Source organism: Martes martes (genome assembly GCF_963455335.1).
Source record: "Martes martes genome assembly, chromosome: 12".
NCBI classification, from domain to species: domain Eukaryota; kingdom Metazoa; phylum Chordata; class Mammalia; order Carnivora; family Mustelidae; genus Martes; species Martes martes.
Window position 1 is genome coordinate 59264840 of NC_137900.1, and position 27485 is coordinate 59292324.

Here is a 27485-nt window from a genome sequence, read left to right on the forward strand (position 1 = left end):
CTTAGCTGCTGTGACCCCCTCCTATAGAGGATCTCTCAGTTGCCCTCCCTCACAAACTTCAGCTCCTACCCCACCCTGTTTCCCCCTCTAGGATGGGCACCACCCATTATGATATCACCTGGCTCAGCCCCATCCCTGGGGAGGTGAGGAGATCCAATTCCCTCCCTACCCCCAGCCTCTTCCTGCCTCAAGCCTCTCAAAAGAGTCCAATTTCCAAGAGTGCAGAGGGTCCCTGGAGATCACCTAGGCCAAACTCCTCGCTTTGATGAAGAGAAATGGAGGTTCTGAGGCATCAAGTGACTTGTCCAGGGTCATGCAGCAGGTCAGTGGCAGGCCTGGCCTGGGAACCCATGAGTAGAAGCAGAGTGAAATATGTATCCAGAGAATCAGTTCTCTCCCCTTCCCAGCCCACCTGCCCCTTGCCCACGACCCAGGTAGGGAGTTGAGACTGGCTTGTTTGATGCTTTTAATATCATTATTTGTGTTACACGATACACAACCAAGGGTGATGGTCAATACTGCGATGGAAATGTTAAAAAAAAATATTATACACGGCTCATGTCTTCCACACACCTTCCTGGAAATAAATTAGTGAGCACGGAGAAACCTGGCTGGTTGGCAGCCAGAGCTGAGGGTAGAGGGAGTGTTAAGGCAGTATCTACAAGGGGGAAGGATGACGGGGTTGGGTGGGGGGGCAAGCTAAGGCCTCAATTCCACCCCTCCAACATCCCAGACAGGGAAGGAGGGACCCACACACTCTCCTAGACCCAGAAGATGCTGGCTACCAGCTTCCTACTTCTCTCCACTTGTACACTGCCTCAGTTGGAAGCCCTTGCCTGCCAGGGAACTAGTGTGTCCTGTGGGTAGGGTGCCTCAGGGCCAGAGAGGTCGAGCAGTGGGCCAGTCATAGAGCAAGTCAGCAGCAAAGGCAGTAGTCTAAATGAGCCCTCGTGGGGGCCCTGCCCGGAAGAGAGGAGGTACCCATGTTCTAGAAGGGTGAGTCAGGGAGCCCAGGGTAATGATAGTAGTGGCAGGAAGCTTGACTGTGGGGCCCAACTGATGGGATGGGGATGCTGACCAGGGTGGCAGAGAGAGATTCAGATGGGAGCCAGTATGGATCTTGTAGGCCCTGCAGGTGCCTTCTTTGTCCCTGCCTTCCTTTGGCATTTTCTACTCACCTAACCAGGGTCCCTGCACTCGAGGAAGTAGGAGAAGGTGGAGGAACTGAGGGTAGAAAGCTGCACCTCAAAACTTTGGAGCTGGCAGCCTGGGGGTGTGGTGCGTGGAGAGGGGCTACCCTTCTCAAGTTAGCAGCCTTATTCTCTCTTCTCACTACCGTCCCCTCCTTTCAGCTCCCCTCTCCCAGGAATGGCAGCCAGGGAGTGGGCTGTGCGGGTATCCTCTGCACACTTGCAACACATGAGTGGTATATATGAGAGTGGATACACCAGCGTGTGTGGGCTGTCAGCATGGAGGAATGGGGAGTGTACACCCTGGTCCTGGGATATGGGGTTTGTGAGGCATAAGACCTGAGCAGTCTTAGGCTCTCTGTGCTTTCGTGTTTCTTCACATGGGGGCAGGTCTCTATTGCCTAGTTCAGGGGCGGGGGGCTTGGTCACCTCCTCCCTCTGATTTTCATCCTCAGCTTTTCTGTTCTCCCCCCTTCCCGCCCCAGCAGCAGCAGCAGCAGCAGCAGCAGCAGCAGCAGCAGCAGCACACGCACTCTGACTCCCAGATGCCGCACAGAGCTACACACACAACATATACTCCCCTCCCCACATACATGTTCATGGAATACACGTGTATTCCCAAATAGATCCCAAACACACACAGGTCCCTTAGGAACTTCCCCTCTCCTTTCCACACAGAAACAGAACTCAGGAAGCCCCACAGGTGTATTCAGACACACGGAGACCTGCCTACACACCTCCACAGAAATTCCTAAGAAGAAATTCCTTCGTTTGAAAAGACCTTAAAAGTAATTTCAGACCCTGCTCATTTTACAGTTGAGGAAACTGAAGCCCAGAGAACACAAGTGCTTGTTGAGATCGTGGAGACAGTGCTAGCACGAGGGCCACAACCCAAGCTTCTGACTCCCAGGCCAGGGCTCACAGCCCACTGCTGAGCAGCCTCATGTTACTAACAGACCACACAGTCACTTTCCCACCATGGACACGCACGTCCATGAAGAAATAGACACCTGGAGAGACAGGCCCAACACACAGACATAGACACACACCCTGACAGCCTCACACACACATACACACACATTCCGCCAAGTTCTCCCTACCATGCACATGCTACCACTGTTTTCTTCTAAGCTTGCCTCCTTGAAGATTCTTGTGGGGAAGCGGTGTCTGGGATCTTGGGTTGGAGAGAGATGGGAATGGGGCTTTCAAGGCCAGCCCTACCTCCTGCTTCCATCCTGGGATGGAGACCAATGAATAGAAGTGTGGGGGGTGGGAGGAGCTGGCAGAGAAATAAATGCATTGGTTGGGGGTGGGTGAGGACAGATCACATCACCCCAAACTGGTCTGTCTCCAAGGCCCACCTTACCCTTCTCCACAACCCAGAGAGCAAGGAAGGGGGTGAATGGGGCAAAGAAGAGGAAGAAGGCAGTGATTCTATGGGGGGGCAGTATCCCACTGGGCAGCTTTGCCAGGCTTCCCATCTGGAGAGGAGGGGGAAACAAATAGTTATATGGGCCGGCAGGGGGCGTGTGGAGGGGGCTCTGAGGTGCTGGGCCCTGCTCCCACTGCCCTGGGTCTTTCTCCCTCCCAGCCCCTTTCCTTGTCAGGCTGGGGCTGGGGGCTCATGGCTTTGCTGGGGTGAGGCCAAGCCCCTGGCTTTGTGATCCCTACCCCACTCTTTAGTGTTGGCCTCCCTGCTGTCTAGTCCTTCCTCTCCCCCCTGGACAGCAGCTTCGGGGAGGGGGGCAGGGTGCTGGGCATGGTCCCCCAAGTAACTGAACAAACAGCCCCCACCGCTCCTCAGCCCCCGGGGTGGAGAAAGACCCGGTTTTGGTTTCTCCGGCTCCATGAACACACAGAGGTACACGTCCTACCATAGGAGGAAGCAATGACTGTTACGAGGTTGGCGGCTGTAGGGGGCACGGGGGCCGGGGGCAGGCGGACGAGCTGGGGAGGGGTTGGCCCCTGCCCTGTCCAACCTGGCCCACGGGGACCCTGCCCCAGGCGGCCGCAACGGCCCCACCCGCTACTGAATGTGGCAGGCAGTGGAGGACGTGGCCTGGCAGCACATGCAGGTGGGGTTCACAGACTTGGGGGGGATGAGGTCCAGGTCCTCGTCGTCAGGGATCTCGTCTAACCGATAGCCATCCTTCAGCAGCTGGATGTTCAAATCTTGGTTGATCTGCTGTAGACAAAGGGGAGGGAGGTCAGGCTCGGGGCAATCCGGAGGTACCACCCACAGCCAGGTGGCATCCCCAGGCCATCTGCACCCCCACTCAGTCCAATCACGGGTTACTGAAAGGCCAAGCTCTGCCTCTTCTTAGGCCCCAGCCTCAGTTCTGGCCTCACTTCCTTACAGGTACATCCCTGAGGCCTCACCTCTCTACAAAGGGCATCCCATTCTAAGGGCAACTTCTGCCTCTGTTAGGCTGGTCCCTATTTCAGGCCTCGCCCCATAGAGTGTCACCTGGATTTCACACTCCATTCTCTTTAGGAGCCTTGTTTTAACCATGAGCTCAAGCCTCACCCCTAAAACTGGGCTCCCTACACTTGAGGCCAGTGTCTGACAGCCTCTGTGTTCTTTCCAACACTGTTCCATCCCAGGCCCTACCCTATTATGACCAGTCCCTACAGGGCTCCGCCTAGCTTTGCCCATTGCTCCTCTCAGGGTGTGATTTGGTGCCCCACCCCTTTTCCTGGATGGAGGTGGTTCTGCTCAGGTCCATCTAGGGTCCTAAAGAGTGGAGCCTCACCTCCGCAGAGGAGTAGCCAGAGGAGGAATATCTGGACATATCAAAGTCGTCATCGCTGATGGTGGAAGAAAAAAGACAGAGAAGTGATTCCCTAATATTAAATGGAGAACTCCCTGTACCCCACCCCATCAGTCCATACCTCCCCTCCCCCACACTTCCAAGTAAACAGCAGATCTAAATAAAAGACTGTGCCTGCTGTGCAAATGTCCAGCTCCCCTAGCCCTGCCCTTCTAAATGAACTGCCCCCCTGTAATCTTCTAAACACCTGTTACATCCCTCACCCCAATTCCGCTCACCTCTTTTCTAGGCTCAAATCCCCCTGACTTGTTGGGTTTCCCCAAAGTTCAAGTTCAGGTGCATTGCCAGCAGTAGGGCTCCTCCCTTAAAAGGAGCAGGATGTTGGACATCGCATCAGGGCGATTGCATCAGTCGTCTCAGGACAGCATCAGACTGTGCCAATACCCCTTTCCTCTCTCTGCTCCTTTCCTACTGCCAGATAAAAAAATTCCATTCCCGGGGGATTCATCCTTGGAGAGCTCCTGGCTGTCTGAGGAACACCCCACATCCCAATTCTGACAATATAGCAGGTGTGGCTCATACAGCCCACTTATATGTTCATAAATGTTCCTGTGGCTTGCCCGGCTGCCCCAGCATCCCTGTACACACCTGTCCGTGTCAAGGGCTACCAGTGGCTTCTCATCTGGGCTCTGGTCAAGCGAGGAGTAGCCTTTATTGGGGACGACAAGCCTGGGTAGAAAATTTAGGGGATTGGATTGGCAACTGGAGCACATAGCCTGGTGAGGAACTGGATTGGGCCCTGACCCACCACTTCCCCCTTCCCCTTGGATCCTGTTGAGACTCTCCTCTCACAAAGGAGCTGGGCCTGAGGGAAGAAGGAGAGGCATAGGACCAGTAGAAACAGATGTTGACTGGCAGGGTCTGGGTGGGGTAGGGGCACCTCTACCTTGTCCGGGCCATGACATTGTTCTTCTTGGGTTGCTGGTTGACGGGGCTACCCATGCTGCCATTCTTCAGGGAGCCCTTCCGGGCCAGCTCCCGCTGCTTCTCTGCAGGAGAACATGGGAAGGAAGCTGTGTCCTGCTCCCAGGGCCACCCTACCTTACTGCTCAGGACTGACTGGGCTGGGCCTCCGCTGTAAAACCCCTTGCTTCTCTAGGAACCGAGGCAGGGATTCCAGGATTGCCCTGGTTCTTGGTAGAGACAGTACTTGGCCCTGCACAATCTGAGGCAGATAGTAAGAGGCAATAGGAAGAGGATGACCCGTCTTCCAGAAGCTGTACTCCTATGGGGGGCAGTTAGTGTATACTTGATTCCAGAGAAAAGCTGGGGAAGGAGTAAGGAAGTAGAAGGATGGAGAAGTCAGGGCTCCTTGGATGTGATACTGTGAGCTGCAGAGAGGAGGGGATTCTAGGAAGGAGGGACAGCATATACAAAAACACATTTATAAGTAAGCAAAATAAGTATAGATACAGATGGGATGGAGGGGTGAAGCTGGAAGGAGGTCAAATATTGGACAAATAGGCTATGTTTATTCAGTCATTTATTTATTTACCATTCACCGTTATGTCTTAGGTCCTGTGTTAAGGGGTTGGGGGCTCCCTCTGGTTACAGACTCAGAGCTTAAAGGCCTTGAATGCCAGACAAAGGAACTTGGGATTAATGCAGAGGCCAAAGGAGCTACTGAAGTTGTGGTGTGGGAGGGGAAGAATGGGGCTGGCAGGGTAAAGAGCAAGAGGCTGGGGAGCTGCTACACTTGTGCTAGCCTTTGAGTTCTCCAAGGCTCTGGAGTCTACCAGATCTGTGGGGCTGGCTACCAGGTGACCCACTGTCTGGTATGTGGCAGTGTTACCAGTACCAAATAGCTTCCTGGGCTCTGGAGGGGGCCTGCCTCCCCTTTCCTACTCATCTTAAGCCCAGGTGTGGAAAAAGGGACTGCTGGGTGGAGATGGATGCTAGCGGAAAGCTTTCATAAAATAACCACTAGCTCCAGAAAGGCAGGATGGAATGGGACTTTCCAGCTACTGTGACTCTGAAATTTCCCCTGACCTCCATGTCTCTTAGTTTCTCATCTCAGTCTCTGACCCTCTGTCTTTGCCACTGCTCCTCCTCTGACTCCAGTTTTTCCCAGCTTCTTTCCAGGGGGCAGCAGCTGCCATTACCATTCTAAGACTCTAGGGGGTGCAATTTGCCTGAAAGTTCCCAGTGGTGATATTCCTTGGGGCAACTGGAACGAGGTTCTGAGTTTTCATGAGGAGCTTTGGTGGTAATATAACCGGGAGGAGAAAAAGCATTATTTCAAAAGCATGTTGGAATTGTTTGAAATAGTGAAAAAAAATGCAAACAATAAACTGGCAAAACCAAACTATGGACTACTATGCAACCATTTAAAAGTGTGAAGTCATTCTTTATAAACTGACATTGCCAGGGGCTCCAAGGCATTAAATGGAAAACAGAAACAAAAACAAAGTTTCAGAAAATGTGTACAGTATGATACCCCTAATGCTAAAATATAAAATAAAACAAGAAAAACTAAGAAAAGCTTAAAATGATTATCCCTGGGGAGGAGAATATGGTAGAGGGAGGAATAGAAAGTTACACTTGTTAAAATACTTGTATTGTTAAACAATAACAAATAAAACTGGCTGTAGTTTGAGTCTGGTGTCTTGGGAAGATGAACAAATCCACTGAGAGAACTGCTCTCTTGTTTAGAAAAACAGCCTGAGATCCCTGGATGTGGTCTGGAATGAGAGAAGCAAGATAAACACAAAACAAAACAAAACAAAACAAAACAAAAAACAAAACCATCCCCCCCCACACACACCACAAGAAAAGAAAACAAACGGAAAAACTGAATAAAAGAATAGGACTCTGTGAAGAGGAGCTCCAGCAGCTACAGAAGGAAAAGGTTTTACAACAGATGGAAAAAGGTTCCGAAGAGGAGGGGTCTGGTATTTAGTGGGCAGTCAGAGTCTGAGGAGAAAATGGCCAAGAGGGTCACAGGGATGGCAGAGGAGTTTTGAAGGACAGTCATGAGTTATATTTAATTGTAAACTGCTTCCTGGATGCACTGTGCTGTAATTCTTCACGAAACCAAAATTTAGTAAGTCTGGTATATGCGGCAGCCTTTGGTGAGTGAAATTTTGACCCCTGAAGGGAGAAGGGCAATGTCTGGCAGAGGGTGAAGTGAGAAGAGCAGCTGTGGGAGCTATGGGCAGCGGGTGGGAGCCGAGTGGCTTTAAAGAAGCACGCGGCTTCCGACTGACTTTGGAATGGACATGAAATAACCCCCCAAAGGAAAGGTGTCCCTGGAAAGGGGGTGGGGAGATATTTGGGCTTGCTAAAAAAACCAAGGGAAAGCTCCTCAAAACAGGAGCCAACCAGGCCCTGAGATCTCTAGATGGGTGAGGAAGGAATAGGGAGAGGATCTCGGCTTCTAGGTTTTGGGATCCTTTCTGCCCCTCAAACAGAATAACTGACACTTACCTCTAAGGCAGTTTCCTCCAAGCCTGGCCCAGTGTTTGATGGGACTTCTAACCCTCACTCTAGGGTTCCATGGTTTTATCCCTGAAGCTATCCCCTGGAACACCTGGACTCTTCTTGGCCTCAGAGAGGCTTCCTAGAGCTTTGGGTCCTGTGGAGAACTGTAACTTCCCTCTTTGCCTTGCAGGAGATAAGGTGTCTGGCAGTGCCAATGGCTTGGTGGCTTGCATCTTGCAGTCATCTACTCTGGGTTGGTTTATTTGTGCCACCTCATTGCAGACCCAGCCCAGAGCACCTTGTCCACTCCCCACATCTCCCTCATCCCCCAGACACACTCACCCAGCTTCACTTGGAGCGGGGATGGTTTGTAATTCATGGCTACTGACTCACCCTCCCGGGCGTCACAGTCCCCGTCTGAGATGGAGGCGGCGGCTGGGTCCTATGAGGAGAAAGCAGAGACAGAAAGTTATTAGGTAGTGCTCTCTATTAGGTGCTCTCAGTCCTGAAGCTGGTCTTCCCACCAGTCATCTGGGGACACACACCCCCCCCCCGGCAGTATGCAGGCCACTCAAGGACAGAAGGGCAGACCCATACATGCTGGAAGAAGACCCTGAACTGGGTAAAAGAGCCGAGGGTCTCAGCCCCACTTGCACCCACCTGGGTGTCTGTCTTCAAAGACCTGTGTGAGCCAGCCTCCCCCCAGAAAGCCTACTGTGTGATTCCTTAAACACATAGGACCTCCTTGTCCAACCTCCCAAGTTGCCCTGTTCCTCAGGGGCCTTCCTATATACTTGTTTGGAAAGGCCATTCTAGGTTCCTGTGAGTTTAAGTCTGGATTAAGGTCAGAGTAGATGCTCCCTAAGACAGGGTTCTCCTTCTGTTTACCCTAGCACTGGATGGGCCCTTTCACTAGATCCAGAGAACTAACTGGCCAAGCCAGACCAGACTTCAAGACTATAGCCAATGGACAAAAGAGTTCTCATGAGAACTTCATGTCACAGATGAATCCTAAAGAGTGTCACCTGAAAGGTTGGCTGGGTATGGTAGGTGAGAACAAGAATAATGGCAAATCACCCGGCGATCAGTTAGTCCTGTGCTACTTAGTAATCAGGCATCACTGTTTCCTCCAAAATACTCCAAGCCTCTGCTACAAGGCCCAGGGCACTGGTCCACCTTACTGTAGTCAGTTGGAAGGGGCTGGAGTCGTGCACATTCTCCCTGAGAAACTGATGACCAAGCACTGACATGGGCATGGCCACTCTAGGCATCTGCCTAGGATTAAAGAATGGTAAACCCAAGCTCTGAGAACTGCAGAGTAGACTCAAGGCTGTGTCTGTTCTGCCTCTGGAGGTGCAGACAGCAGACAGACTCGTAGAGTGCTTCAGAATTGGCCCCAAAGTGTCAGGTCAGGGATCTGAGTGATCCAGCAAGGGAAGGACATAAAACCATTATGGTGGCTTCTGTTCCCTTTAGAACGAGGCAGTGGGGATGAAAACATGCCTGCCATTAAGGGGAAAGGAAAAAGTCTAAAATATTTGGAGGGAAATCCTTGCCTTGTCTGTGTTCCTTCAGGCCATCCAGAGTACAAGACCCTGGGTGGGCTCTGTTGCCACAGTGGTTTGTGGGTTCCTGAGGGCAGAACCTGGGCCCCTGTCCTCTGCTCTGAACCACAGCCCTTGACTGGGACTGTAGGGGGCAGGTCTCAGAACAAGGCGGGTACTGCAGTGCCCCAGTGCATCTTGGGCAGCTTCCCATGCTGCAATCCTCTCTAATCCTTTATTCTCTGCCTCCTTGTCTCAGTTCCTGCTGAGAGACTCCTAACGGATAGCATTTGTCCCTTGCAGACCTGGGCCCTTACACGACTCTCTGTGGCCAAAACAGCCTTGAGGTGCTACCTGTGGGGCACATTAAGACCTGACAGCTGAGGTCTGGCTTTCCCCTTTGGCCACAGGTAGGACTCACTCCCAAAGCAGCTTGAGGGATGACTTCTCAGAGGGTAAAGCCCATAAACATGCCTGTGGGGTCCTACCAGGGAAGCACTGGCACCTTTCCAATTTCCTTAGTCACATTACTTTTTTGTAGCATTTCTCAGATACCATATCACACATAGCATTTCACACATACCATATCCATTTGGATATGGTTTCCTCTTCTGGCTTTGAGGACACTGTGATCCTTGGCTCATGTTACCTCTTTAACCATCATTTTTTACTCCTCCCACAGCCCTTTGTGTCTTCAGCAGGTTCTGGCCCTCAGCCCACGTCTCCCCTTGGGGAGCCCTGATGTCTCCTACAGTTTAGAGTAACATTTTTACCATGGTGACTTCTAAATCTATGGCCTTCCCAATCATGCATCTTCTCTAGAACCCTCCACCCCATCCATTCATGTAAGCCTCACTGTCCTTTCCCTGGGGGCGACTGTAAACACACGAGTTCCTCAGGCATTTGGGGCTAACCCTTCCCTCCTTGGCACAGATGAGTTCATCAGAGTTGCTTCTCAGTCTGAACGTACTGGGTGGAAATGGTAACATGAGACGGTAACTACGCAGGAAGAATAGGGTCTGAGTTGGGGCTGGGAAGCTGTTGAGCAATTCTGGTCACAAGGACCCATATTTGGTCCTCAATGCCATTGGGCAGGTCTTGGTGGCTTTTGATCCCTGAGAGAAACTGCCAGTTCCTGTGGGTCATAAGCCAGGGTGCAGAGCCCCAGTCTTGAGAAGTCCCATGCAAAGCCCACCATTCAGCATCTCCCCATTCAGCATCTCCCCTGTCACTGTCCATGATAGAAGACCATCTTAAAGGCAAGAACAAAGATCTCTGGCACTGTGCCTAAAAATTCAAGTCTTTACTGTGGGCTTCCTGTATGTCTTCCCTGAGAGACACAGCCAATGTACCATGACCATTGCATGGAAATGTAATCAGGTTAAATGTGAAATATTCATGAATGTTAAGTATCAGAGAGAATCCAAGCAGAGGGAAACGTCTGGCTCCAAGAAATCAGGGAGAATTTAAAATGTCCCCCAAGGACATCTGACAGGAGTTAGCTAGATCCGGGAACTAGAGTGGGGATTAGCAAGATTATTAAACACTCAGTAGAGACAGACACTGAAATGCATCTCTAACAGCAACCCATGTTTCTGCAACCCTTCAAACAAATTCTCCACAGACTGCAGAAATGATTAATAACCCAGTCGCAGTGTTTCTGGGACAGGATATACAGGCTAATGGCCAGTCAAAGCCAATATAGTTAGACGAAGGCAAAAGTGCCAGAAGAATCCTTGGAGTTGGTCTGGTCCAGTGATTTTCATTAAACTGTGTTCCCTGAACCCTGTGCCTTGGAAGGGGCTGAGTGCAGGAGGGAAGCAATAGTAGTGAGACTGGAGATCCTCTTTTATTTCACTTATACACCAACCTTTCTACAAAATTTTGGTTGGAGAAAGGGTTTTGTTGCAACTACAACAATAACAACAAAATAAAAATCCATTGATTTGAGGTGCCCGGCTGGGTCAGTCGGTACAGCGAGTGATTCTTGATCTTGGGGTTATGAGTTTGAGCCCCAGGCTGGGTGTAGACATTACTTAAAAATACAATCTTTTAGGGGGGCGCCTGGGTGGCTCAGTGGGTTAAAGCCTCTGCTTTCAGCTCAGGTCATGATCCCAGGGTCCTGGGATCGAGCCCCGCATCGGGCTCTCTGCTCTGCAGGGAGCCTGCTTCCTCCTCTCTCTGCCTGCCTCTCTGCCTACTTGTGATCTTTGTCTGTCAAATAAATACATAAAATATTAAAAAAAATACAATCTTTTAAAAAATCCATTGATTTAATCTAATCTGATCCTTTAAAAATGTTTTATTATGAAATTATTAAACTTACACAAAAGTAAAGAAAATAATAGTGAGATCCTGGGTACTTATCATCAGCTTCAACAAATTCAATTCATCAACCCATTTTTTAAATTTATTTTTTTAATTTTTAAAAAATATTTTATTTATTTATTTGATAGACAGAGATCACAAGTAGGCAGAGAGGCAGGGAGAGAGAGAGGAGGAAGCAGGCTCTCTGCTGAGCAGAGAGCCTGATTCGGGGCTCGATCCCAGGACCCTGGGATCATGACCTGGGATCATGATCAGGACCCTGAGCTGAAGGCAGAGGCTTTAACCCACTGAGCCACCCAGGCACCCCAACCTATTTTTTTTTAAGATTTTATTTATTTATTTGACAGATCACAAGTAGGCAGAGAGGCAGGGAGAGGGAGAGGAGAAGCAGGCTCCCTGCCGAGCAGAGAGCCTGATGCGGGGCTCGATCCCAGGACCCCGGGATCATGACCTGAGCCGAAGGCATAGGCTTTAACCCACTGAGCCACCCAGGCACTCCCTAACCCATTTTTAAAAAAATAAATCTTGTCCCTCCATTTACTAGCTGTGTAATCTGAGCTTCTGTTTCCTTATCTGGAAAATGGGATGAATATTAATACCTACGTGAAAGGTTCTCGTGAGGCTAAAATAAGTCAATAACTATGAGCACTTTATAGTACATATTAAGCAACATATCTGTGCTAGTTATAAAGGTATTAATAGAGGTTCCTTAAGGCCCACACAATCATGGACATTATGCCCTGGGAGTGACTTGCCCACAGCTGCAGCCCTGGCATCACACAGGTTGGGGCCTGTATTATGTAGGGAATTATCTGCGGAAAAGGTACTCCCTCCACAGGGTGAGGAGGAGCCTGACCAGGGGGCATTCTGCCTCCCTTCTCTCCTTACTCCTATACACAGTATTTCCTTCATTTATTTATCAGTGGCAAGCCTGGGGGTCATAAAGATAAACAGAAAAAAAGTCCCATCCTTAAGGAGTTCCCAGTAATTAACAACAGTGTCAAAAAACCAGATGAGTCCCAGAAGATAAATACAGTACTTAGAAATAAGGAAGTCATAAGTGGCCTCAGAAAATACAGTATTAGTTGAAGAGTAGGAACAGAATACAGATTACAGAAGATTTAGGAGGGAAGACGAAAACAGAAAGTAGAAACAGTGAACGTAAATATTCTTTCAAGGAGCCAGACTGAGAAGAGAAGGAATGAGAAGAAATTCTAACCGTAAGGAACTTTGGAGTCGAAAAATTTCTTTGGTCCTACAGAACGCTTGGACAATGTTCTAGACTGAGGCAAAAGAAGCTAGGTAGAAAAGGAGATGTTTGATAGGGCATGGTCCTGGAGGATTCAAGAGGAGATGGAAACAGAGCCTTGGGCCAGAGAAGTAAAGTTTCCTACTGAAATGGAAGGGGGGTAAAGATGAGTGGGGGGTACAGAGAACATGGAAGCAGAAAGGTAGGTGGAAAGTTAAAGGAGTTTTTTTCTAAATGCCTTATAAGGCAAAGGAAGAAGTTGAGTACTAAGAGTGTGGGGGAGAAAAGAGGTACTTGGTGACTGGCCAGAAGAATAAAGAGATTAGACCGGATGGGCTTCTAGCTACAAATCCTTATCTTTTACCTAGGTGCCCTTGATGTTGTGACCAGGATGAAAAAACGCTCTCCGTGGTGCTGAACAATTTTGCCCTTGCCTTGTGGACCGAACATGAATGATCCGGAGACATGATTCAGTTTTAGCTTTCCCACAAGAAAGGTAACCTCTGTCCTTACCTCCAAGCACTAATTCTCAGAAAAACAGAAGTTTAAATGGATTCAGAATGAAGTATGAAGAGGCAAAGTGTTTGTACCAACATTATCTAAGCTTTCTTCACCGAACACTGAATTTTCCTCTAGGTTTATGAGGGAGTTGGCAGAGGCAGTTCTGAATTGCAAAAGGCTACCTCTGGAACGGTCCTGTCTGTACCCTGTTCCGTTCCCTTGGGTGGAAGCAGGAAGCAAGGCAAACTTAGAGCAGGAACAGGGCCAGGAATAAAGATAACACTGATATGGAAACAGGAGAGCAAGGAAGACCTGGAGCTCAGGCCACTCTCTGACACGTGGGTACAGCAAGATAAGGCATCAAAGACCAACTCTTGTTTCTGTCACAATTTGTCCAGAGGTCAGCTCAGAAACTACCTGGGGTCTCCTATTTTCAAGGTTATGCCACTCCCCGAAATGTCTCCTGCCAGTGGGTAGAAATAAAGAGGTTTAGATATCATATTTTAGAGAGAGATACAGAAAATACAACTCAATGCCTTTATTTCCAATGTCCATGGCTGGGCAGAAACCTCACCTCCCATCTAAGAATATTCACTAGCAATGTAGGCATTGGCTAGACCTCTCTACTCCCCTGCTGATGGCTGTTTATTCAGCCTAAAAGGCATTCCCATCTGTTTCTGACTCCAAACCTCAACATGAGAATCATGTAACCAATAACAGCTCTTTTGGTATGACCTGAAGTCTTGAGTCCTATTTCCTAAGTCTGAGTTTTGGGCAGCTCCCACTTTAACTCCCCATCTCCCTTTCTCCAGGAGCCGCCTGCAGTACCAGGCAATTGCCTAGGACTTCTATCTTTTGGGGACATAATAAGACCTTTATGGGGCCCACTTATGAAGAAGGACAAATACCTCTCACAAGTGTAAGGTCTTTGGGGGAAGATCAAGGAAACATAAGAGAGACCATCTTTCCAAATGCTGCTAGTGGCTTTTACAAAGAGGGGAAGAGGACTGGAAAAAAAAATCTATGAAGCCTAAATTTGCAAGAGGGGCAGAAGATCCTGCCTAGTTCAGAGAGGCCTATCTTATTAGTCTAAATCTCCTTAATCTTCTAGGTTTTTCACCAAAAGAAGGCTCAATTCAAATAAAGTCAATACACTGGGTGTCCACTCTCTTTCCAGCTCTGGAGTAGCTACTGGTGGTTGCATGCAAAGCAAGAAAGTATTCTTTCTTTATACACACCACACTTCTGCAGAGGCATTTGGGGGCAAAGTAAATTAACCACAAAGTAGTAGAAAGGATTTTTTTAAGATTTTATTTATTTATATGACAGACAGAGATTACAAGTAGGCAGAGAGGCAGGCAGAGAGAGAGGAGGAAGCAGGCTCCCGGCTGAGCAGAGAGCCCAATGCGGGGCTCGATCCCAGGACCCTGGGATCATGACCTGAGCCGAAGGCAGATGTCTAACAGACTGAGCCACCCAGGTGCCCTTAGATTTTTCTATTATAAAGTAATACATGCTAAAAATTTTTTAAAATTCATCTTTAGTTTCACTACCTCGGGACAAGCTCTGTTAATGTTCTAGTGTATTTAAGTCTTGTGTGTATAGCACAGTAGTAACACTTGGGTTTCCCTCTCTAGGAGCTGGTGTCTCTCTTCATGATTACAGGGTGGGCTCCACGTACCATGTTGGTTCAGTGTGGCCCCACTTTTGCTTGGATCAGATGGAGCCAATCAGAGTCTCCCCCAGAATAGGAAGTAGGACTAAGAGGAGATGTAAAGCCCAAGACTGTAGGTCAGGTACCAGAGAAAGCCACTGGGCAGGGAGACAAGAATAAAGCTGATGTTCAGAAAGAAGCAGACACAAGAGATAACAGAAAGGCCTTCCAAGGCTCTGGTTCCAGAACTTGCTCTACCCTTCTAAGGCTTAAAGGGTACACCTGTCCTTGAATACTATGAGAAATCCTAGTGTCCTTATAGCTGGTTTCCTTCTTAACTTAGAATAGCTTGAGTTGAAATTTGTTACTATAACCAGAGTGCCAACTAATACAGATACCAGAACAACATTAAAAGAAAAACAAACTGGGGTGCCTGGATGGCTCAGTTGGTCAGGCATCCGCCTTCAGCTCGGGTCATGATCTCAGGGTCCTGAGACTGAGCTTTGTGTGTGGCTCCCTGCTGAGAAGGGCGTCTGCTTCTCCCTCTCCCTCTGCTCCTCCCCCCACTCCTCCTCTCTCACTCACTCTCTCAAATAAATAAATAAAAATAAATAAAAACAAACTGTATCTTATATTCTTCATTTTAATTTTTATTTTTTGATAGAGACAGAGAGAGAATATAAGTGGAGGGGCAGAAGGAGAGGAAGAGAGAGAATCTTAAGCAGGCTCATGACCCTGAGATCATAACCTGAGCCAAAATCAAGAGTTGGATGCTTAACTGACTGAACCACCCAGGCACCTCTTATATTCTGGATTTTTAAAAATCAGTAATAGAATATAATCAACTCTCCATATTTTTATATGGTTTTTGAAATCCTTAGTTTAATGGCTGCATAATATCCATAGAGGGGATTTACAATAACTTTTTTTTTTGCACAATAACTTTATAAACATTTACTTATTTTAGACATTCAGGTTGCTTATAATTTTTCACTATTATAAACAGCGCTATGATGAAATCCATATATATTTGCATTTAGTATAATTTGTCTTAAAATAAAAGATTTTATTTTATCCACTTTAGAGAGAGAGAGAACGCACGCGAGTAGGGGGAGGCGCAAAGGGAGAGGAAGAGAGAGAATCTCAAACAGAGTCTGCGCTGAGTGTGGAGCTCAATCCTACAACCCCAGGATCATGATGTGAGCCAAAACCAAGTCAGCTGCACAATAGACTGAACAACCAGGTGCCCCTAGGATAATTTCTTAAAGCAGAAGTATAAGGTCAAAAAGCAGGAGTGCTTTTAAGATTCTTGATACATATTCCCAAACTGCTTTCCCAAAGGATTGTTCCAATTTACAATGCCTCTAGTCATGACTGAGGGCTATAGCTGGTTTTTAATATTTTATTTCTCACTGTGTGCCAGGGGATTTCAAGTCATCACATCTATCCATCATCTTGCAATAGAACTGTGCCTCTTTACTTATCTGATGGCCTCTGGGAAATCCTCTTTCAAAGAAAAGATTTCCCTCTGGGCATCACCTGCTAGACAAAATACGCCTGACTTGAGGCCACCAATTAAGAACAAAAGGAGAGAAGACTTTGTTACACTGAAGTCTGGGAAAAATTCTAAATGGGGACAGTACTGCCTGGTGGCTGGCCACCATGCTTCAGCTGGTCCTTGACCCGTGCCAGCACATCAGTTGTAGGATCTGTGACTAATTGCAGAGCCAGGAGGCAAAGTTCACAGAATGAGTATCCCTTGCTTTCAGACTTGGGATAGGAGAAGTCCAGAACCAAAATGGTTCTGGAGTTATCCCAGCGAGAGTAGAAGCTACTACTCCCTTGCCCATTACTTAGTTTTCAAAAATAGCCACTCAGGGGCGCCTGGGTGGCTCAGTCCTTAAGGGTCTGCCTTCGGCTTAGGTCATGATCCCCGGGTCCTGGGATCAAGACCTGTGTCAGGCTCCCTGCTTGGCGGGAAGCCTGCTTCTCCCACTCCACTCCCCCTGCTTGTGTTCCCTCTCTCACCGTGTCTCTCTCTGTCAAATAAATAAATAAAATCTTTAAAAAAAAATAGCTACTCAGAAAATACTCGGGGGAAAAAAAAAAGAATGGTGAAAGATATGAAGCTAGTACTGGGATGGTAAAGGACTAGATTCATTTTTTTAAATGGGGAGACAAGGGGTCACTGAGTTTTAAAAAAGATTTAGAATCCTGCTCTGCTTCCTTCATAGTAAGGATTGCCTGTCCCAGATTGATGTTCTGCTATTCATTCCCATTCCTACTCACCTGGAACCCTATGACTAAAAAGCCTTTCTTTGGGAGATAGGATAAATACCACAACTCAGGGACACCCACTGTAGCAGATGTGTTTTGAGGGAAGCCTAGGGGACATAAAGGCCTAGGGGACAAACCTCATAACCCAAGAGGCAGGAGCCAGAGCCAGGAATTGAGAAACCTTAGTTCTTCTGGGAGACCTGGCCTGGCCCAGCCCCTGTGACTTGCATCCCTATCCTTAAGTTTATACCCTGAACCAGATGTTCAAGAGTCTTCTGCCTTATTTTAGACTAGCTAGAGACACAGGTCTTGGCCGATACAGTCTTGTGACCTAGAGGGTTTCCAAGCTCCCTATCCTGCCATACCTCCCTTTGGCCCCCATTTCCACCTCTATAGAGAAGACTATCTCACTTACTGGCAAAAGGGGTGAAGGTGTAAAGTTCTTTAAAAATAGATCAACAATGGTTAAAATGGCTAATTTTACATTATGAAAAAAACCTAAGAAAATGGACTGGTAGGGCCTGAGGCAGAAGGAAAAAATGTGTGAGGGTGGGCAGTGGATAGAAGGCAGTCCCTTTTCTCTCTTTATTTTCTTTATTCTCTTTCTTTTTTGCTTCAGTTTCAGCTAACACAGACTTTGGAGATGAAGCGTATGAAAGGAGGGGGAAATTATTCTAAAATCAAGGGAGCTGGAGGTGTCAAGGGATTCTGGGTTGAGTTTCTGGGGTCCTTCTGCTTATGTAGGGCCCAGAGGAGGGCAAGAAGGGAACCAGACGTTCAGGGTTAACAAAGCTTTAAGAATCATGTCCAGAGGATCTTTCAGTTTCCTTCCAGGATATGAATTCTTGTTCCCCAAGGTAAGGACGGAAGCACAGAACATTGAGGAAAGAGGCTGCCCAGGAATCAATAGAGGGCATTTGATTGGAGAGTCCTTGAGACTGGTCCTCCAGCCCTGCACATGGTAGGAAGCTGATGCAGGAGAAATGTCAACAAACATTAACATTTGGTCTAGGCCAGACTGACTTGTGAATCTTCACCTGGATCTTGGCCCCAAATCTCACTAGAGAGTTTTTGGTAAGTTTCAATTACTCAAGGGCCTGAGCCTGTCCTGCATTGGCTCATGAATCTTTTGGACTCCTTATTTTCCAAGAGAACAAAGTAATAATCTGGCAGTTTATGGGATATCTTTACACAGTTGCCATTTCTGATTCTTTTTCCTCTGGACATGGAAGAGTAAAAAGCTACCTGTTTGCAATGGACAATGGACTCAGAGGGCTGGTATCAAACAGCTTCTCCCTTCTGTGTAATTTCCTACCTCTTCCTCACCTTTCAGCCTCTTCTAACTCTCTAACCTTCATTATGCCTGGCAAGCACTTTTGCTCACAAAGACAGCTTGCAGCTCTAAAGCTTAGCTCTCTGGACAGAGCTGTCTCATCTTCTTTCCTTTTTGTCATCCCAATAATTAAATACCAATGAGCTCACCACTTGTTAAAAAACCTCGATAGTCATTGAATACCAACACCTGGCAGGCAGGGAACAATGTACTTTGGGGAGGAAAAAATACAAGACCAGATTCTTGCCAAGAAGACTTAGTCTAATGGTAAAAAGAAGACAGGAACACAGAATGGCCCATTTAAGGCAGCAAGAGGAGCATGAGACTCAGGAATGCATGAAGGGTGATAGAAGCACAGAGGAGAGAGTGATGGTGGTGATGGTTTGTTATCCTCCCTAACATAGAGGGGTGGGACTGGATAGAAACCTGGTGAAACCAGAGGCTCACCTATTGGGTGGCTGGCAAAGAACAATGACAGTTGAGGCTTAGGGCTAGGACTCCATTCTAACGACTTTTACTCATTGCTGATGCTACCAGGCATTTAGCCTACTCCATTTCTGGGGGTGGGGGGAAGTTCAACAGGGCCTTTTCTTTACCACTGAGATGCACAAACAACTTTTCCACAGAGAAAGTTCAAGAGGCTCTAGGTGGATGGCTGGGAAGTGGTTCTATTGGGAAACCAAAAAGAGATTCAGAGTTATAAGGGTGCTTAAAAGAGAGATACGGTGGCTCTGGTAAAACAAATTCTTGCTGCTTCCAGCCAAGCCTAGGGCCTAGCCATCACTCTTATGAGGCATGCTTTGTGCAGCGGAGATGTTCATGTTAAAGGCTCCTGGAGGCTCAGAGCCCAGCCCAGAGAAGAAGGTCAGAGAGGAGAAAAGGTTAACTCTACAAAGCCTCCTAAAGCTCTGAGTTTCTGTTAAGTCAGCTTTGCATGCGTGTGTGTGTGTGTGTGTGTGTGTGTGTGTATGTGTTAGGGAGAGAGAGAGAGAGAGAGAGAGACTTGCCAGTTAGTGGAGGAAGAGTAGGGGGAAGGAAGAATCTAGCCTAGCACAAACTCGAGGCAAGTTCTCAGCTGTGAAGCCAGCTGGTTGCTGGTTATGCATCTCTTTAGGAAAACAGTACTTAACTGCTCAACTAGATGGTCCTGGGGTCCCTGTTGGAAGGTCTCCCCAGGCTTATGGTGGTAGAGAGCCTTTCTCTACTCCTCTGTCACTCTGGCTGGTGCAGGGGCAATACCCAGCTAACTCAAAGGTATAGTCTCACTCCTGGGGCATCTACAGGAAGGGGCCCAGAAACAATACATAACCAATACTTACCCAAAGAGCCCCCTACAGTTCCATAGCCCATACCTCTGAGGAACACCTCCTTTGCTCTGACTATACTCCCTCACAGCTCCTCCCCACCTGTGCAGCCTTCATGTCTTCTAGAGAGTTCTGACATAGTCTATGTCCCTCCACACCTGCTGAGCTTTTCGGTGTACCTGTAGGATACTGCTTCTTAATCACCTGGGGATACTGTTTAAATGCAGATTCCAGTTTAGTAGATCTGAATGGTGCCTAAGTGGCTATATGTCATACCAGCTCCCAAGTGATACCAATGCTCTGAATACAGGGTCCACACTTTGAATAGGCTCTAGGCCTCAAGGCTCTAGGCTCCCCCCTCTGCACCCACGCCATCCCCAGACAACCTTTCAAACAGCCCTCTGCTTCCACCTTAACCAGGTTTTATACTCTTAGTGCCAGGAGAGGACAATGGTTTGGTGGGGGAGGAAGGAGGAGAGAGGACCCAAAGCTTATGTCGGGGAGGCAGGTCTGCTAAGAGCTCTGGCTAGGCCAAGGCAGGGAGTTGTTCATAACAATGCAGACCAGGTGCAGTTCTTTTGGAATTCAGCAGATCATTTAGTTAATATTGCTCCAACACCTGTTACCAACTATATGTACAGCTATGGTGCTTGGTGGTTTGTATATATTACCTCATTTAATCCTCCTAAAAGTAAGGTAAGTATCATTCCCATTTTAAAATTGAAGAACCAGGGGCGCCTGGGTGGCTCAGTGGGTTAAAGCCGCTGCCTTCGGCTCAGGTCATGATCCCAGGGTCCTGGGATCGAGCCCCACATCGGGCTCTCTGCTCTGCGGAAAGCCTGCCTCCTCCTCTTTCTCTGCCTGCCTCTCTGCCTGCTTGTAATCTCTGTCTGTCAAATAAATAAATAAAATCTTTAAAAAAAAAAAATAAAAAAAAAATTGAAGAACCAGGTTATCTAAAGTAATATATTCAAAATCATGCCTTGAAGGTGATTGGCACTAAAATGTACTTGTCATTTCTTATACCCAAACCCTTCTTAGAGACATCAGATAAAGTCAAGAGATTAACAACACATCAGAACTTACGCAGCTGTGGGACTGCTGTCTTATAAAGCAGGTACTTGGAAGGCTGGTGCTAGTTTCATCCTGTCTCAAGGGCTCTGCACACATCTGAAGCCCCTCTTCAGAAAATGGCATGGATGCTTTCTGATTACCAACCTCCTGCTCAACAAGTGCTCCGCAGGAAGGAAATATTGGAGTCACTGAAACAGTCATTGCCTCAGGATAGAGAGAGACACACACTAACAGGAAGCAGCAAGCAAGAAAAAGCACTGGGGACTGAGAATGCTGAGCCCAGGAGAGAAAAGAAGACGACAGTATTTTAAAAAGGAGATGAAAGAGTCTCAGTCATGGGACATCTGGGTGACTCAGTTAGTTAAGCGTCTGTCTTCGGCTCTGGTCATTATCCCTGGGCCCAGGATCAACTCCCGCATCAGGCTCCTTGCTCAGTGGGGACCACTCTGCCTGCTGTCCCTGCAGCTCTCTGCTCTCTCTCTCTTGTGCTAACAAATAAATAAATAAAATTTTAATTAAAAAAAAAAGGAGTCTCAGTCACCAATTCAGTTCTGTTCCTAAATTTTAGGGCCATTTATATTCCAGGTACTCGCAGATACAAAGATACTATGATTTCTACTGGTGAAGCGCCAGCATGTAAGGCAAATGAATAAACAGATAATGTTTAACAAGTGCTACAACAGAGTTTTGTATATAGTGTTGTCTGTACACAGAACAGAAGTACCTATTCCACCCTGGGGAATCAGGGAAGACTTCTCCAAAGAAAGCTGAGGCATGAAGAATGAGTAGAAGAAAGAAATGAACCAGATGAAGAAAGGAGTAGGGAAAGAAAAGCAAAGGCAAGAAAACAGCCATCTCAGATGAAAGGAATAGCGCAGTTTTGCTGGAATGTTTAGTGGTGGGGTGAAGTGCGAGTGATGAGACCAGAACAGGAGGGAGACTTAAAATCATGAAGGACTTTGGAAATCACAATCAGGACTTTGGACTTTAATGGAAAATAATGGGATTGGAGAAGAAAAGCGTATCAAGGTCATACTGCTAGGGCTTAGTTGGCTGACTGGATCTGGGTTTGAGGAGAAAGACCTAGGCACAGATGACTCCTAGGTTTCTGTGTATGTGCGTGTGTGTGTGTGTGTGTGTGTGTGTACCTATAAATATGAGGGATCAGAGGAAAGAACTTGGGGAACACTAATACTGAAGGAGCAGACAGAAGAGGACCGACAGCAAAGGGCCAGGGAGAACCTGGTGTCATGGATGTCTGGGAAGGATAGGGCTGTGAGAATGTAAAACAGGGAGAAACAGAACCAGAGTTCTCAAGGGGCTCTTATATGACAAGAGAGACTGGAGTGGAGGATGGTTGAGGCTACAAGGTAGGAGCCAGTGGAGAAGGGCCAGATACTTGAAGATGTCAGGAAAGAGAATCACTGTTTACTCTGTGGTTTGCTGACATTTCAGCAGAAACTCTATTTTTCTCTCAATGTTATGTGTCTGATACTTGGGAAGCTTGAGATTCCCCAGAAATAAGCCCCATTAGAGAAGTCTAGCCCTGGTCTAGAAAGCATGGCAAGTCTGCTATTTCTTAGGAAGTGTGCGTAAGAGTGGTCTGAAGATAAGGGAGGCTGACCAGGGCCTGGTCAATCTCAAAGCAGAAGCAAGCTGGATCGGGGAAGGGGGGTTGCAGTTGCCCCAAGTTCTGGCTGTACCACAGTCCCATGACTTAGCCTTGGGCCATTCTCCCCAGGCCAGGGCAAAAAGTATAAAAGCCCTGGGCTTCTAGTCCTTTAGGCGGGAGGCCTGCATAGACCAAATAGGTTCCCCGAGCTTTTTCTTTCTTTTTTTTTTTTTTAAAGATTTTATTTATTTATTTATTTATTTATTTATTTAAGAGACCGAGAGAGAGCATAAGCAGGGCAGAGGGAGAGGGACAAACAGACTCCCTGCTAAGCAGGGAGCCCGATGCAGGGCTTGATACCCAGGACCCCAGGACCCCAGGTCCCCGGGACCATGACCTGAATTGAAGGCAGACGCTTAACTGACTGAGTCACCCAGGCACCACTGCTTTGAGTTTTTCAAGAATCTGGAACACCTGCTCTACCAACCATGGACATCCAGGAGAGGCTCAGCATTGGAAACTATACTCCAAGTGAGTCTGGTTATGTAGTGATCACGATTTCTCACTTTTAAAACTTTCAATAATACTTTTCTATAAAAATACACAAATAAAACTAAAGAATCAGGGGTGCCTGGGTGGTTCAGTGAGTTAAAGCCTCTGCCTTCGGCTCAGGTCATGATCTCAGGGTCCTGGGATCGAGCCCCACATGGGGCTCTCTGCTCAGCAGGGAGCCTGCTTCCCTTCCTCTCTCTCTGCCTGCCTCTCTCCTTGCTTGTGATCTCTGTCTGTCAAATAAATAAATTAAAAAAAAAAACAAAACTAAAGAATCATTTGACTTAGGTGTGCCTGGCTGGCTCCATCAGTAGAGCATGTGACTCTTGATCTTGGGGTCATGAGTTCGAGCCCCACACTGGGCAAAGAGTTTTTTTTTTTTTTTTTAAGATTTATCCATTTATTTGAGAGAGAGAGAGAGGGCAAGAGAGCACAAGCAGGGGGAGCAGCAGAGGGAGAGGGAGAAACAGGTTCCCCACTGAGCAGGGAGTCCCATGTGGGGCCCTATCCCAGGACTCCAGGATCATGACCTGAGCCGAAGGCAGATGCTGAACCAACTGAGCCACCCAGGCACTCTGGGCAAAAAGTTTACTTTAAAAAAAAAAGAATTTGGGGTGCCAGGCTGGCTCAGTCAGTAGAGCATACAATTCTTTTTTTTTTAATCTTCTTTTAAAAGATTTTATTTATTTATTTGACAGACAGAGATCACAAGTAGGCAGAGAGGCAGGCAGAGGGAGAGGAGGAAGCAGGCTTGGTTCTCTGCTGAGCAGAGAGCGCGATGCGGGGCTCAATTCCAAGACCTTGAGATCATGACCTGAACAGAAGGCAGAGGCTTTAACCCACTGAGCCACCCAGGCGCCCCCGAGCATACAATTCTTGATCCCAGGTTGTTAAGTTCGAGCCCCACACTGGGTGTAGAGATTATTTAAAAATATAATCTTAAAAAAAGAATAATTTGACTTAATTATTAATTCATCCCTTAGATATAGTAAAGGAGTCAGTAAACTGCATGTCTCCACTGTAAGAGAAGATAAGATATGTGCAATTAGAGTTAAGGGTAGATACTAGGTCTGTCTCCTGCACCCAAACACCAGAACCTATAGGCGAGTGGGCAGCGGGCAGGAAAATTGGGCTTTCCCTGGCCCTGGCAACCTCAGTGAGAGTGGACTGACTCCTCCCAAAACCTTGACCTTGGGAGCTACTACATTTTGAAAACATCATGTTTTGGGAATGAAGAGCCTGTTTCCTTATATACAAAAATGGGTCTGTGAATGTTGCCAGAGTTGAATGAATGTTTTATGCTATTTGATGTGTTTGAAATAACCCAGTAAGTTGAAAATTTTTGCTGTGAAAGGAATGTTTGTTCCATAGAGTGAAATGGTGGTTACAACTAGAAAAGAAACCCCAAAAGTTCCTGTGTTTCCTGGCAGGGGAACAATGCTTTCTCTTCATTTGCTTCACAACCTCACGGCAGTCGGAAGGTTAGTTACAAGGCCTCACATCTGGGCTTCAAGAAAGCAGAGAATAACTATTTCCAGGAGTGTTTTGGATTCTACATGGACACCTAATTTAACAGGTAGTAGGGACCTGTCTTGTTCCTATTATGACTTCCACTCTTCTCCCTATTCTCTTCTATCTTTCACTACTACAAGGAAAATCTGAGCATTGGCTCTTCAGTGATTTTATCCTATCAGTGTTGAGGAAAGTACTTTTCAATTCCTTGTGACACCTAGGTGGGACCAGGACAAGTTCTCTCTCTGATAGGAGAACTAATGGTGTACTGAAAGAACCCCAAAATCCAGTCAACCCTGGGCTGCTGGGATTCTAAGAGAATTTTGCCACCCACCCCCTCTGCCCCAGCCCCAGCCCCAGCCAGCTACAAATTGTCGGAGATTGAGCTGCTTTGACACACTGATGTTATCAGCCTCATGGTGCCTGGAGCATGCAGATAGGAACAGGGAATGGCGCCGTCTCACCGGACATAGTAATGCAATTTAGTTTCTGAAATCCAAGTAGGAAATCTTGAAAGCTGACATTTTTTATCTACCACAGGAGGGGGATGATAGTGTGGAATTCCCAGCAGAACCATCAAAATGCGGAGATGGCTTCTGTCGTATATTAATAAACAGCTCAAAGCAATGGAAGAATGTACAGAGAGCATTTGTAGGGGAAGTTAAGTGTTTGGTCCTTCTTGGCCCCTCCTTCTCCCTCCTCTGAGCTCTGCTGCCAGGTGACCACTCCACTTGTGTGAACCCCAAGCTGCGGCTAGAAGCTCCTCTCCTAGGCATCCCTGTGAGAGTCCCCTGTGCTGGGGATATGGAGGAGGCACCAGCCTCCCCAGCGGGTGTGCCACAGCTAAGTTTGGGTGGGTCTCAACTGGCCCTTTTTTGGAAAGGGGCTATAGACTGGGCTACGAATGTATCAGACAGACAGCTGCTTGCCTTCCCTCCCAGTTCCCCAACCTCATCCCATGCTACTCTTCCCCCAGATTACCATACTTTGCATCACTGGTCTTTGTTCCTGACGGAGCATGAAGAGCCTTCCTGCCTCATGTTCCCCTTCTGGCTACATCTTATTTGTCCTTCAGGCCTCAGCAGACACATCATCTCTTATCAAAAAGTTCCCATGAATACCAGGTTGGGTTAGGTCCCCCTATAGTATACTCTCACAGCACCACCTCCTTCCATTTCTTTCAAATACTTATCAAATTTTACTTTGAATATTTGTATAATTTATTTAATAAACATTCATGCAAGCAGGGGCCATGCCTATTTCTACTGTGTCCTCCCAGTGCCTAGCACAGAGACTGAACACAATCTGATGACAGGCCAACAGATTGCTTCCATTTGTTTGAGCCACAGCAAGGCTCTTTCTGTGACAGAGGTGGCAAAAGTCCGGTGGCCTGCCAGGCCGTGCCAGGGCCTTGTCTAATGGTGTCCCAGACAGAAGTTGTATTGTGTGCTCTTTGTAGGGCCACTTCTCTATGTAAGTCTCTGGCTGAGGGCTGAAAGATTGTCTTCCAGGAAGTTATTTTGGAGAACAGCCAAAGTAGAAGTCCCCAAACCCTCACTTACTCACTCACCTCAAGGGTTGTCCTGGTTAGAACTCACTTAAGGAAAAAAAAAAAAAAAAAAAAAAAGAACTCACTTAAGGTCCAAAGCAGCAGCCCAACTTCAGGTTGCCCTCTGGGGGGACTGATCATCAGCTGAGCAAACAGCTTTCTCTGAGACTCTAGGGCCAGGCTCAGATATTGCTTGCAGATACACACTCCCCCTACCAAAGTTTTAGGGGAGTGGGAAGCCAGCTTGGAATCAAACCATCAGAAAACCCTTCGGAGGGAGATGGGGGCAGAGCTGCTCTGATCCTGTCTGCTCAAACTGCTTTCTGGCAACCAGAGGCTTACAACCATGTTTACCAGGCAGCAAAGCATCCAAGGCATGGGAGCACTTGGGCAAGGAGACAGCAAGAAACCTCCCTGAACCGTAAGCATACCTCTGGCTGGAGAATAGGGCCTGTGGATTCCAGTTTTGCCTGTGAACTGCACTGACTTTGGAGTCTAGACAGGCCATTTCACTCTCTGAGTTCCCAGGTCTGTTTTTATTCAGGCCTGAGATTCCAGAAAGAGCCTCCAGGGAAGAGAGTAAATGAGTCGTCCCAGGGCAATGCCAGATGGCAGCCCTGGGATTATAATTCATGGGCCCTTCTTTCCAGCCAGCTGCTCCTTCCCCTGAGTCCTGAACTGTTTCTTCTGAATGCTCAGGATTATATTCAATTTAGTAAGGTTTGTGGTCACATAATCACTGCTCCTAATAAAAATGAATACAGAGCATCCACTGTTAGGGAAGGCAAACATGGGGGAGCCTTTGCCCCTGAGAAAACAGGCCAAAAGTAAGTTCTGGCTGAGGTTAGGCCTGTTCTACTTGAACATAAACCAACACAAACAACTCTCTTGGGATCTGACAGAGTCCTCATCCGTTCTTGTTTCTTGTCCAGGCTTCCTTATATGTCGATAGCCTGTGCTTAATCCCACAGTAAGGGCCTATCCTGGAAGCTAAAAAACAGTTTCCATACATGAGAGGAGCCAGCTTGAAGGACAGTCTGGATCTAGATCCTCTGAGTATCTTTTCATCCCTAAATTAGTTACTACACTGTCAATGCTCCCATCTCCAGGACTGTTATCTATCTATACCTCTTCAGGTGGGGGTGGAGGCAGCCCTACTCCTTCCAGCTCAAACTCTGTCAGGTCTACTCATGGCTCAGCAAAATCTAAAGGCTCTTTTCTCCTTCCTGCCCTGGCCTGTCCCATTATGACCGGTGGTGCTAAGAGCAGGAGCCTGCAGCTGTTCTCTGCTGGTTTCATATTGCTTTAGCACCTATTTCTTTGACCAGGAAGTTCTTTGAGGTGTAAGGCATGTAATGGCCTTTTTAGCTCAGATAGTTCTTTCAATACAGGATCCAGGATTCTATGAGAGGTGAAGAAAACAATGCAGTGCCTTACACAAGGCCCAGAGCAGGGCTCGTTGGGAGGGATGGGATCATGAGTGCTTTCACTCAGCTTCAGTCCAGGTAAACTTACCTTCCCTCCTCACTCACCAGCTAAGGCAATCCAAGTGAGA

General features: G+C 47.5%; 1 protein-coding gene across 4 annotated transcripts in view; it reads right to left on the minus strand.

The window, feature by feature from the left end:
* Positions 1 to 450: 450 nt before the first annotated feature.
* FAM219A (family with sequence similarity 219 member A) overlaps positions 451 to 27485 on the minus strand; it is a 54616-nt gene continuing 27581 nt past the window's right edge. The window contains exons 2-6 of one of the 4 annotated variants that reach the window (XM_080820658.1): positions 7784 to 7883; positions 4908 to 5010; positions 4610 to 4690; positions 3944 to 3998; positions 451 to 3375 (exon numbers count right to left, since the gene is read on the minus strand). In XM_080820658.1, the coding sequence (XP_080676784.1) occupies positions 3217 to 3375; positions 3944 to 3998; positions 4610 to 4690; positions 4908 to 5010; positions 7784 to 7883 (498 nt within the window). In that variant the 3' untranslated portion in view covers positions 451 to 3216. The remainder of the gene's footprint in view (positions 3376 to 3943; positions 3999 to 4609; positions 4691 to 4907; positions 5011 to 7783; positions 7884 to 27485) is intronic. The other 3 variants (XM_080820660.1, XM_080820661.1, XM_080820659.1) reach the window with 3 other exon arrangements.